General features: G+C 36.9%; 1 protein-coding gene across 1 annotated transcript in view; it reads right to left on the bottom strand.

The window, feature by feature from the left end:
- The window catches only part of LOC149252853 (cyclin-U2-2-like), a 42,097-nt gene extending 31,735 nt beyond the window's left edge, over positions 1–10,362 (bottom strand). Inside the window, exons 1-3 of the mRNA XM_089456731.1 lie at positions 10,013–10,362; positions 9,830–9,880; positions 9,552–9,697 (exon numbers count right to left, since the gene is read on the bottom strand). Coding sequence (XP_089312857.1) covers positions 9,552–9,697; positions 9,830–9,880; positions 10,013–10,125 — 310 coding nt within the window. The 5' untranslated portion in view covers positions 10,126–10,362. The remainder of the gene's footprint in view (positions 1–9,551; positions 9,698–9,829; positions 9,881–10,012) is intronic.
- Between the last annotated feature and the right edge of the window lie 3,516 nt (positions 10,363–13,878).

Raw genomic sequence — 13,878 nt, 5'->3', positions numbered from 1 at the left:
TCGAAGTCAATTTTTTAAGAAATTAGCTCAAAATAATTATCTTAAGCGAATAAAAAATGGTTTTAATGAGAAATTCGAAAATTCCTCAAGAATAAATATTTTTGACAATGGAGATTAAAAAATCATCAGAGTTTTATCAACGGTCGAGATTATTTTGACGGGGATCAAACCAACTAGCCGTTATTTTCCACTTGGAAGAATTTCTCTATAAATATAAGGCATGTTGCTTCTATTTTTCATCTGGATCTTGAGCTCTGGTCTAATGTAACTTTGTAAATGCTGGTGTAAAGCCATTGTCTCGCTGGGAACGTTTTGATCATCATAATAAAAGACCTTGGGGTGCAGTTCATGGTGTCTTTGTCTCGCTGATTTGTGGTATGTGCTAGGTATTTGCATTCCTATATTGCACTTTAAATAATAATTAAATCGTTATTTCATTGTAGATGATAGGAACAATCTATTGGTAAGTTTTGGGCTTATCTTAGGTGATCTGATTCATTGTATGTTCTAATGGTTTCTTCTTGAGAAAATATATAGAGTTTGCAGGTTCCCCGGCCATTGGGCTCCAATTTCACAAGCTGTGGGCACAAGCTAACCATGTTTGAATTCTGAATATTTTATGTTTAACATTTATCTTTCGAAATACATCTAGCCATTACCAAGGTCTATAAAATTTCTATTCTTCAAAAGTCTTTTTAAACATTGTACACTTGTATATTTTGTAACTATATTTTGTATAGTAATTTTTTTGTAAATAAATTTTATTTTTCTAACCCTTGTTTGCAGTTGGGGTTTGGGGTTTTGGGATGTTTTGAATTTTTGTATATATTGGGGTTTTAGGCACTTGTAAATTTATTTGTGCAAGTGAGATCCAAGGAAATTTGTTGGATTAGAGCTAGATCTAGGCCCTTGAGGGTAAGATCGTCTCTAGAATTTTTGCAGGGCCAGCTATTGAAGATTTCGCAATGAAATTGAAAATCTAAAGCAAGATTCGAATTTTGGCGAGGGTTTCAATTTTTTTCAAGGCTCCTAGGCCCGACGTCCTCCTTTTCCCTAGCTTTCCACCCTTCCAGGCCTCAGTATCAGCCTTTTTTAGCCTCCTAGGGTTAGCAGCAGGGATCTAAAGGCCTCAGCCTGCCTTTTGATCCCTTGTCATGGTGTTTTTACGCCTTGGTAGGCCTAGCTATGGCCTCTAGGCCACTCGGCCTTCCTTCCAGCCCTCTGTCTCCCCTCTTCTCGGCCTACCCTGCTTCTGTCTAGCCCTTCTCTTCCCTACTTCCTCCTCGTTATCCCTTTGTCTCCTCTTGTCGTGGGTTTTAGGCATCTAGGCCTCCCCTAAACCTTTTTTCACAAGCCTCTTTGAGGCCCCAACCCTAGGCCACACACCCTTAGGGCCTCTCAACCCCCTTTTCAAACCAAGGGGCAGCCCTCTTGGGCATGTTGTGAGCCCCTTTGGGCTCCTTCCCTTGTGTAGTAGGCCTTTGACCTTAGCCGCAGCCTCTAGGAGGCTTGCTGCCCCCTCATTTGCCCTCATCCCTTTGTCTCATTTCCCTCCCCTTGCCTCTGTGGGTAAATTTTGATTTTCTGAAGCTAATCATCGGTGAATATTGCAGAGAAGTTGAAAATTTGTGTTTTCAAGTGCTGGAAAAATTTGGCAAGTGATCTTCAAGGCGTAAGGCCTTTGGTTTGACCTCTAAACCCTCGCTCATTTCATTGTTTTACCTCAGCAATTTAAATAACTCATAGCAGTGGTAAAAAAACACATTTAAGTAGCATAAAATTCATATCTAAGATCCCTAGCACATTGTTGAGTCATTTAAGCAATTTAGGCATTAATCTCTTGGCATAGATCTAGTTGTTTAATGACTGTTATCTCTACATAAAAAGTGTAATCAGATCTGATATAACGATGAAAAGTGCATCTTAAGAGGGCTAAGATATCATAATTTCATTTGGGTCCTTATTTTTCATCTCTGGCTAAGTATATGCTTTTCATTTTGCATTTGAAAGAGCTTTGAATTAGAATTTACATACTATTGTCCTAAAGGGTTTAATAATTGCTCATTTGAATGTGATTGGGACATAAGTAACATAAAAACTTTCCTTGCTCATGCTCTATAAATCATAATTGTTCTTGTTTCATGGTTTTATAGCAAGTTGGCTTCTAGTTGTTTTAAGTGCACTAACACATTTGTGGTCGTGACTCTAATAAATTCCTCATAAGATCACATCTAATAGTTTCACTCTAATCTTAGATCACATCGTGTTGAATGGTTCAAGTTTCTTTGGTGCATCATTGAAATAGCTCTCTCTCGAGTTGTATTGAGCATCTAATCGTCTAAAGAACTTTGCTAATCTCAAAAGGAATCATTGGATAATAGCTCTTTTTCTCTTTTGCCATCATTGGTTTGTGGTAATTTTAAATCCTTGGTATATTGGCATTTACCTTGTCTAAATATCTTGAAAGGTTTTTAATCTCATTGATCATCTTAAGTATTGGCACCTTGTGTTGGCTAAATGTCATAATTGGTTAATTATAATTTATTTGGGTGAATATCTGTGGGGGTATCTTGAGCAAATTATATCATTGGCATATCTTGTTTATCGTTGGCAATTGATAACTTAGCACATTCTCTTGTGGTTAAAGATCGTCTCTTAGTTTTCATTAATAAGTACTTATTGTCATAATTTAAAGATTGAATCATAACTAAGTACTTAAACTTAAACAATCTTAAACTCAAGAATCACTCAATCCATCTTGCATTGCATCCTGAGTCTAGCTGCATTAATAATTTACCTCCAAGCATAAGCTTGGTTGATAGAGATAATAGGATAACCCTTTCTCAATTTAACTTGAGGGACTCAGCACCTCTTTAGTGGTTAACACAGCGACCTTGCAGTGGTTAGAACCACAATCTCTGCAGTGCCGGAGGCATCGAGTGAATAGAGCCTAACAGAAGGTATCGTTAATCAAGCTTTCGTTTGCTTCCTGTTGACCTTTGTATCACAACCTACTCTAGAGACTAGTTCCGAAACAGTTAAGAGGAAGGTTACACCTAGAATAGGCATCTAACTTAAAATTAACCAAGATTTTGCATTTCACCTAGTTGATAAGATATGCACTTCATTCAGGTTAGTTGAGCATTTAAGCATCAGTCGTTCATCCGATTACTTGACCTCTAATTAATATAAAGCAAGAAGTTGACTTGATAAGGCACTGGTCTCACATTCAAATCTAATCTAATTGTTAAGTCTTGCTAAAATTAACCAAGTAGCTAGGCCATTCATTCATGTCTCCCGGACTTGTTGGTTGCCAACTTGTCTTCCATCTTCACATTTCCATAAGGACTACCCCCATAGCCTGTTGTTGGGAGACAACTAGAACAGAGAGGTCAGGGATCAGAGTGACAGTCCCTGACCTGAGTCATTGTCGCAGTGCTTGTACAATCTGAGCGACAACACAATTAACCATTGGTTCTCTAGGATTGGCACCCATACATCCTCATACCTAGGTAGGGCCCAAAACATTGCCCTAAGAGGTTGATGCAGCTAAAAGAAAAGGAAAGAGCAAATAATGGCCACAATGTAAAACAAAAGAATATCAAAATGCAAAAATATGGTTGGGACATACACATTAGCACATGGGAAAAAGCCTAGCATGAGCTCTACCTTACTCATTATGGCCATCACCTAATTCCTGAGCACATGTTGCTCCTTCACGCCGTAAAGAAACCCTTGATGGGCAACAAGATGCCTCATCATTAAGGAGGTAATAACTATTATACATCATACAAAGGAAGCTCTAACCCTTTGAGATACAAGCAATAATACAAAGAAAAATCAAGAAATAGTAAAGGGCGCATAAGAGGGGTTAACTCATGCATCCATGATTGCTCCCTCCTCACACCTATACACCAAGGATGAGGATCCCCATCATGCTAGTCCCTTTGACCATCGCACTTAACCATGAAGTCTTCTCCCCTCTATTCCATCATTATTATTCACTAACACATGACCATGGCAATTAACCATGAAGTCTTCTCCCCTCTGTTCCATCATTATTATTCACTAACACCTATCGATTAAAGGTTGGACCAGGGAAATGTTACTTCCCCTTAGAGGCTGAAAACGCCTAATAGGGTTATCCATTAGCCACTCCTGCCTAGGGAGGTAACACCATTACGAGTTCAAAGCCTTAATTTTCGAAGGAAAGCCTTATTTGAAGTGTTAAATAGCCCTTTTCTTTCAATCTTGGTTCACTTGGATGCAAAAAATGATTATTGTACCTAATGACTGGTTGCTTTCACCAGACTTTATGTTCTGATTGTCAACTGGTATAGTAGCCCAAGTCTTGGGCACCTTAATCACAAGTACCCAAGGCATTGGAGGAACATATTGACACCCACAGGTGAGGCGTTGAGAGCCTTGGGTCTCTAAGCCATACCAACATGATTTTTGCACCCATGGACACCTCTTGCACCAAGATGTTCTGCCACTTTGCAGGGTATCTGATGATTCTTCAATATGAAATACACTAAAACCCAGCATGCCCATGGTCGGCCACGGGACTCTTAGAGATATAGAAATTGATCCATAGCCTATATGACGATGGTCTCACCTTCTGAGCACCTAGAAAGCCCTCAACGTTGGAGCAGATGTGGGCACATTACCCTGTTGGAAACTCAAGAGACCACATTCTAACCCACAAGGTGAAATTTGGGGCCGACAGAGAGATTTTGACATAAATGTGAAGGTAAACCTTCACACCATGATTTTAGAGAGCTTCTACACCACTCATTGCACTCTAAAGCCTCAATGCATACCTCATATAGCCCTACGCATGGAGGACATCAGCATTCGGCTCACACATGTGGGCATTTCACTTGATTTTATATTTTGGCTAATGGGTTGGCTTGTAACCCAATTTATTATTGTAATTTTACTTGAGATTTAGGGACTTTTAGGCTAATTAGGCATTGTTCCTCCTCATATAAATAGAGAAGATCATCTTGTTTAGCATCATCACTTAGTCTTGGATATTTTGACCTCTTGAGATTTTTGGCCTCTTGTTCTAATGGGAAAAATGTGATCTATGAAGCGAATTTTGTCTTGAGCATTTGTTCTTCTCTTTGGAGAAGTCACTTTAGATCAAGAATTGGCACTAATAAAAATTGAGCCAATTTTTTACAGTCATTTGTCATTCTTTCGGTGAAGTTTCCACACTATAACAACAAAAGGAGGTCTCACATCCATCATTTCAGGTACTTTTGTACTATTGACATTTAAACAATCGTCAAAATTCTGACCATTGTTATCGTTTGATATCCGACATTGCATCGTTGGAGATCATCGTCGACAGTTGTTATTTTCATCAGATATCCGATGAATTTTCATCAGAATGTTCGTCGGATATCCAGCAAATGTTTCTCAGAATGTTTGTCAGATATCCAATGAATGTTTGTTGAAAGGTTCATCAGATATCTGATGAATGTTTGTCAAAAGGTTCATTGGATATCCAATGGATCTTTCATCAGACATCCGAAGGATATGGGTCTGTCAGATATTTAATAAAAAAAATTACAGTCTCAGTTGGCTCTCTATCTCCATATTGAGAAAGGGATCTTTTGCACCTACTCCCATTTCAAGTAATAAATTGGGGTTCAAGTATGAAGTACCTTGGCTTTGTTCTCAAACCAAACGCTTATTGGATTTGTTCTCGGTGGATTTCCTTAGTTGGCACATTGACCTTATTAAATGTGTACTTGAGGCAAACCTGGTATATTGGTTTTCTTTGTCATATATTGCTGTGGGAATTTTGGAAAAAATCAAAGAGAAACGTTTCAATTTTTTATGGAAAAAGAATAAAGGAAAGAACTCAATACCTGTGTTACAATGGGATAGACTGGCTAAACCAAAGATGTTTGGAGGATGGAGACTGCAGAATACACATTAATTTGGCAGGGCCCTCACAACAAAGAAAATTTGGACGATTATTAAAATGATGGTCTCTGGAAGCATGTTATTCTCGCCAACTATATTGTCCCCCTGTTGATAGAAGATTGTATAACGGTAACAATCAAACCTACTGCTAATGTATCTATTACTTGGAAAGTCCTCGCATTGGCCCACCTTGTTGAAAATTGGCTTTGCCAGAAATTTGGCAATGGAAGAAGTATCAGATTAGGGTTTGGTTGAAATGTAGGTTGTAACTTGTGAGGGTCGACATAGATTATCAGAGATTTCTTGGTTTAGATGGTCCAATACTAGAAGAGTGATACCTTTTCATCAAAAATTTGCAAAGAAACGTCATTAGCTGGACATGGATGAAAACTTTTTGGTCAAAAGATCCTGCAGGTGGAGATTAAACTGCCAAGTTAGGAATCAGGATACTCAACTAGTTTTTTGGATGATCCAGAAATGGCTACCTGGTGGTGGAAGCCTGTTTGGATGCTCAGAAGTTGATCCACAAGTGGCTACCTGGCAGTGGAAGCCTGTTTGGAAGCTCAAAGCTCCTTCAAAATCTAGGATTTTCTTCTAGCTTGATTTAGCAAACAAGATTCTCTTTTAGGATGTGCTCCAGAGGAGATCATGGCAAGGTCCCAGCTTCTACATTCTTTGGAGGAATAACGGAAAATCTGCACAGCATATTGTTACAAACTGCCCATTTACTAAGGAGGTACAGAAAGAGTTTATAACTCTAACAGGAGACAACGGAAAGTGAGAAGGAGAATACCTCACTAGTGTACTTAAATTCCAGGTGGAAAACACTTTAGTTGCAGATCATAAGGCCCTTCCTTGTATTGCAGCATGAAGAAAGGAATGCCACTATTGTTGAAGAACACTCTTTCACCCCTTTCTATAAAATTAGGTATTGTTTATGATGAGATTAAATTGGTTCCAAGCCCAAAGCCTGTGAGACAGAATGGGACTTTAGAAATACACATAAAGACACCCTAGAGTTTCTTTGATGGTAAATGTAAAGGAAACCCTTGGGGTGTGGTGCAAGGGGTGCTTTATTTCTTTCTCACTCTCTTTACTTCTCATTCACATTGGTTCTTGGGCAGGGCTCAAATAATTGGACAGAACTGAAAGCCTTGGCAGCCTTGTTAAGAACTGCTATAGAGCAAGTGTTGAACTGCTCCAAGTCTTTAAAGTTTCAAATTTATCAATTGATTGGATAAATGGGAAAACAGAAATGCATAATATCTGCCTCCACCCAGTGATGGAACAGGTCAATCTTCTCAAAGGAAATTCCAATCAGATATCATTCACTCGCATATATAGGGAACATAATGATCTGGCACTGGGCAGACAAGCTTTCAAACCTGTGAGTTCATGTTGCTGAAATTTTCTTAAAAATGGCAGTCGACAGGACAAATGGGGACCAGCCCCAAGAAACTTGGGCTTCTCCTACATAACCTTGATTTTCACTGTGGATCAAATTGACAATAGCACCAGTCTTCTCCTTTCTCTTTATAGCATGTTCTGGAGGTGTTCTGCTTATCTCATGATAATAGCACTTTTTTCATTTGATCTTTCAAATAGCTTTATTTCAGCATTATAATAGGCGTTTTTGATATGTATAAAATAGAATCATGCTATACAGAATGTTGGTTTTAAACTTTTTTTGGACAGTATTAGGGACAGTTATGGTCTATTCAGTTTTTGTTCTCAGAAGCAAGTATAAGATGTAACTTCTTTAATCTTGAATATAAGTGTCAAAACCGGTGCCACGTGTGTCAGGTTAAGGGACATCCAACATACATACATCCCCCAAACCATTCAGAGATATCTTCCATTTCAGTATAAAAAAATTTAGGTGATATAAAGCAGATGCCTCTGTGTCAGGTTAAGGGACATCCAACATACATACATCCCCCAAACCATTCAGAGATATCTTCCATTTCAATATAAAAAAGCTTAGGTGATTTAAAGCAGATGCCTCTGTGTTCAAACTTCAGATAAGTTATAACATTTTTATTAGAGCAAGTTTCTCTATTTTCTATAGCAGAATTTCCAGGTGCTGGAAGTGCTTCCTGTTTGATAGTCATATTGGAATCATTTCCAGACCAATCTAACCTGTCAGAATCATTTCTAGTGACTAGATCCAGTGCCAGTTAGATCAAAATTGCCATTAATTATGAATGAGCAACTCAGATGATTATTCTGGAGACATTTGGTGACTACCAGATTCCAAGCCATATCAAAACCAAGGTCCAAAACTACCAAGGAGGGATCAATTTTGGTTCCTTCGTTGGTTTCCAGCTAGGTTACTCATAAACAAAGCAAGAAGAATATTAAGGTTCACTGGAAAATGATGCAACAGGACGAAAGAAAAATGAGAATCCATAATGTTTCTCACTTCACATTAACGGATAAGAAAACGAAACATGAAATATGAAAGATTGAAATCTAAGGTATCACAAAGATGGCAGGCTCAAATGAAATCTATAAGAACAGAGTTAGGTTAGCATGCATCTCAACAAAGGCAATGGAGTAGTGCCCCTTCCACGTAATCCTAGGCAAGATCATATGGCGCGCTCCAATGCAAGGAGTCCACCACTCATGAGTCCTACCACACAAGGTCAAGGAAAAGAAACTCTGAATTGATGACTTGCTACTCAAAAGAAGCATGGAGACAGGAACAAAGGACAGAGGAAACCTATATGTGTCTCTACGCTCTACTAGAGCTACACTATCTATTAGTTCTATGACGTCCAATCTAAGCTCTGGGACAAGAGCTCTTCAAGAGTCTCTCAGAAGAATGACAACCTGTCAGGACGATGTCGAAGGATGTCGAGAAGAAGTTCAAGACCTTACCAATCTGATAGCTAAAGAAGTATGAATCTCTCATTGTCATTTCCAGCCCTCAGTAGGCTACAAAACAAGATTGAAATGATCCACCTGGAAGAGTCTAGAAGCGATGGACAACATAGGACCTATTGCTTGCACCACCAGAAAATTGCTGCACCTGATTGGTATGTCTGAGTACATCCCTAAAAGGGCTGAGATTTGTGCCCTAACGCTTTCCTCATAAAAAATGATAGGCATCTCTGGTCTGGTTATGGGAAAAAAGAAGTGAGGAAGATTCTCAAGTTCCTGTAGAAGGTGACAGCACTTCCCTTCAATTGTGTAATAGATGGACATCATAAGAGGTAATTGTGACAGCACTTCCCTTCAATTGTGTAATGCTCATCATATTGTTACGAATTGGGTGACAGCCAAAATTATACAGCATAATTTTGTTGAGCATGAGATTTTAGCACTTGGAAACCTAGTGAAACCAATAAACCAACTCTTTTAAAGACTTGGGGTGAACATGTAAGAAATGTGCAGGTGAACCATAGACCCTAATTCCCTTAGTTACTCTATCTGGAAAAAAAAGAAAAATAATCAAGTACCAGTGGGCCTTATAGATGTTGATTGACACATGGACGGAAAAATGCAAGCCTAATAATTAAATAAGAACACAACTAAACACCTGACAAACCTTGATCACTTCTAGATCTTCTGGTTATCCAAACATGCTCGGAAAAGAAACATTTAAATACCTGATAGAAAGAATATGAATTCTGGAAGATTGGTGGACTTGCCATGCGCCATTCCAAAACCCATCAGAAATAAGAATTCCATCTCCATTCTATTTATTTTTTCGCTGCTCACGCTCCTACCCGCGTAATACGAATTCCTATAATTTCTGTTCACAAAATGAAAACCGATATTAAAATTTTGAGACTGAAGAAAATAATGGGATTTATAAAACTGCTGAAAAACAGGAAATAGAGAACGTAGATGGTAATTAAAGTATTGAATTCGAGAATTCGCTTACAGGTGTTCGAGGAACATGACGGTGGTGATGAGCAACCTGTTCCTATAATTTCTGTTCACGAAATCAAAACCGATATTAAAATCTTGAGACTCATGAAAATAATGGAATTTATATAACTGCTGAAAAACAGGAAATAGAGAACGCGGATGGTAACTAAAGTATTGAATTAGAGAATTCGCTTACAGGTCTTCGAGGAACATGACGGTGGTGATGAGCAGTCTGTGGGCATTCACAGACGTAATGCGGAATTGCGGATGGAATTGAATGAGGTCGTCGGTGTAAGCATAGGTCGACATACTTCTCCAGTCCTCTCCAGATGCCGCTCTATAGAGATGTCTGGCACCTGCCTCTGGAAAATCCCTTTTAGAGGAGCAGCATTGGTTTATTTACAGAGATATACAGAATGCTAAGGGTACTGCCCTTAGCTAGACAACTCCAATTGGAGCGAGCAGGATTTCAGGGTGGTTCCTGTCCGAATCCTTAAAGGCATTAAGAGCCCAGAGGTTGAGCTTAATAGCGGTAGATCACTGTAAGTTTTAAGCGCACAGCGAGCCACACCTATTCCAAATGTGCCAGATCACTTAAAAAATCGGAAGTGAAAAGCTTGTCAAATCTCCAATTTAAAACTTACAGCCAAAAAAGCATGCCATCTTTTAATCCCATCTTTTTAATTAAAGATTAATACGTTGAATTTATGGTATTTTTGTTTGATGAAGCATGTTTTAAGCGCACAACAAAAGCCACACCTGTTACAAATGTGCAAACAAAACTAAAAAGCTTGTCAAAAACCTTACAGCCGAAAAAGGCATGTCATCTTTTAATTAAATACTCCCAAATCCCAAATTGGGGAAGGGAACACCGAAGGCGTTTATGTGTTTTTCGAGGATTGGGTAAATCTGAATGGATGTATGATGGGAGAGTGTGCTGTGGAGGGTAGTTAAATACTTGTTTTTAATGGAGTTTTTAACAATAATGTTGTGTTGATATATAAAGAGGTTATGTTAAAGACTATTGGATTAGGAGGAAATGGAGTTTCATTATTATGTATCGATATTTTTGTGAGTAATATGCATAATTTAATTAAAGGTTGAAAACTATTGGTTTATGTAAGATCTATAGTCTAAAGTGCACAAGAGAGTCATCACCTCAATAATTTGTAAGAGTCGGTGACTTATTGGCTCCCAATGACAAGATGTCAAAAATAGGGTTCCAACCACAATTCATATGAAATTCATCCATAAAAGGATAATGAGAAACCTTAGAATTGAGTTAACTATTGAAGCACCAAATTTCTCAGGTACTCTTTATATTATTTCTTATTGTAATCAAACTATTCACAGAATTTCATATAGAATATTTAGGACATGAATAATTGAATAGATTTGTGCCTTTTGTATTTGTTATAAAAGTATGAATTTAGTATGAGAAAAAATACTATGAATAACTATGTTTGTGGGCTCACAATCAAGTTATTTGGTCAAATTGTACTTGAGACACATTCTAGGATACATTATTTTGTTGTTCAAACATTTTCTATTAAGGAACATTGAAGAAAGCAAAGGACCAATGAATGAAAGTAACTCTTCTTAACTGTAATTTTGCAATCATTTTTACTTTCTAATTTATCAAAAATGTTAAGAAGTGATTAGCTTGTGAATGATAGATAACACATCCATCTCACAATGAAAGGGTTTAAATTCTATAACAAAGCTCAATTTCTTCACTTATTCCATAAACAAATATTTACCATAGAGAAGTGCCCTTTGTGAAATAATGATACATATGCAATGTTCCACAAGTGTGGTGTTTGAGAGAGGATTTGTGCTTTCCTATAATTTCCAATACCACCACCCTAAATCTATACATGTCACACTTCTCTATTACCCCTTATAATGTAAATATAAAATATATTTTTTTATTATAAAAAATTCTAAATAATAGTAATTTAAAAAGCAAGATGAAAGAACATAAATCCCGTGATAAAAAACTCATATTATGCAAATCACTCCACTATATTGATGTTAAATATTGTTTAAGAAAAACCTTGAAAGAGATTGTGAAGTCAAAAATGGTTCTTATGCATTGGAATGAAGGGGTCCATTGGATGTCAAGACACATCACTGATCATTAACAATTCTACATCAAACTATAAAAACATCACACATACTCATGAAAACACTTTGATTATATCTATTTGATTAATCAAAGAGTTCAAAAACCTCAATGAGCCTTGAAATGCTATCATTTTTATGGTTTAATCATGAAAACAAGATTGAAAACTTCGTCATTTCCTTCTCAATTTCATATCTCACAATTGGACCAAAGAATTGGGTTTCCACAACACCATAACATAATAAGTTCAATTGACACTAATACCATATTAAATTACGGATATTTACACTTCATCTCAAATTACTAAAGTGAATAAGGAAAAGTATGTCCAAATCACTTGAAATGAAATTACATTAATGCATGTCTCTTTTCTTCTTGTGGTTCCCTATCTCCCCTCTGGAAAAAAACAAGGTTTTATTGGGTTCCAGTCTTGGCTCTTTTTCATACTTGGACCATTTACTCCTCCTTGTTGTCTGATTTTTGGTATGCCACCTGGGTTCCCATCCCTGTATGTCATTGGTAACCTACAAGCCTCTTCTAGTACTCTACTCCTATGTAATATGGTTGTTCTCCTCTCTTTCCTTAGAGAAAACTGTATTTTAGGCTCTCAACCTTCCCCTTGTGATATAGTTGACCTCGAATTAAATTCTTCATGTCTGTGGAAGTTGGGATTCGTTGGCCTTTTTCTCTTATTCAAGTGGCAATGAAGATTCACAAATAGACTTATTCATGTTATGGGGGTCACCCTACATGCTTGTTGTGCTCCCATCAAGAAGAGACCTTGAATTTGGATATCATGGAAACTAAAATGAAATTACATGAATAGATGAACCTCATCATCATCTTAGAGGAAGAATACAAGAGCTCAAAATCAACATGGCTCACTAGGCAAATGAAGTTGACACATTACGCCAGCAGATTGAAGCTCTTCAAACCCAAAATTCTTCCAGGACAAACACCAATGCTAAGTCTAGTTCCTCTAGTAGACGCAAAGGAACTATTCTCCCAGACCTCAACGGGCCTTTAGTTGAGGATCCTAACTCTCTCTTGGGATGAGCTCACCTTCTTGGGCAGTTTTGTAAATCATTATCATATCAACACTTTGTTTCCGTATGTCTTCAAGTTATGATTTTGGTATCAGTAGACATTTCCTCTCTAGAGGATCAATTTGTAAGAGCAATCATGTACTCCAATTCCTGAGTATATGCCACATCTAGGCACAGATTTTAATACAATACTACTAACTTATGTGTTAAAAAAAAAAAAAAAAAAAAAAAAAATCACTTATCTCATTGAATGTATTAAAAGTTATTTTCCTAGATTTGATGAACAATATTAATTTGGAACTTTGATGAACAATATTAATTTGGAACTTTGATGAACACTATTAGTCTGGAACTTCATAAAGAGGTTTTACCAATGCATATTATTCCTTTTATTTATGATTATTAAGCTTGTTAAATAAAATGCAAAAATATGGCATAATCTTAGCTTGAATGTTCAAAGCATAAATAATGATAACACTAAAGCTCCCCATATGGTAGCAGTCAACTTATTTGAGTATATAACATGGAGTGGATCGACATGAAGAATGAAGTGTAGGTAATTTATTCATACCCTATCCTAAATATTGCGTTAAAGAATTTTGGATGAATAGTAGATGCACTATAGTAAATTTATGTTTTGAATATTTTAACAATTTAGTAATGAGATGAATGGGTATGTAGTTTTTTTTGAAATGAGCTAAATGTTCTCCTTCTTAGTAATTTTATAATATAAATGGATTAATGGATAAGTAGTGTGATGTATATTATGAATGGTTATAACATGTAATTTATCATAATAAAATATATTTCCTAATTTTATTTGTCTATTACATTTATCAAAGATGTTTTTTAAGGAACAATTCCTAAGCAAATTATAGTTTTTTTCACTTA

Source organism: Pinus tabuliformis, chromosome 7, assembly GCF_031772625.1.
Source record: "Pinus tabuliformis cultivar Carrire ecotype Pingquan chromosome 7, CPIR1, whole genome shotgun sequence".
NCBI classification, from domain to species: domain Eukaryota; kingdom Viridiplantae; phylum Streptophyta; class Pinopsida; order Pinales; family Pinaceae; genus Pinus; species Pinus tabuliformis.
Note: the sequence above shows the minus strand (reverse complement) of the source record. Positions and strands in the feature narration are given on the sequence as shown.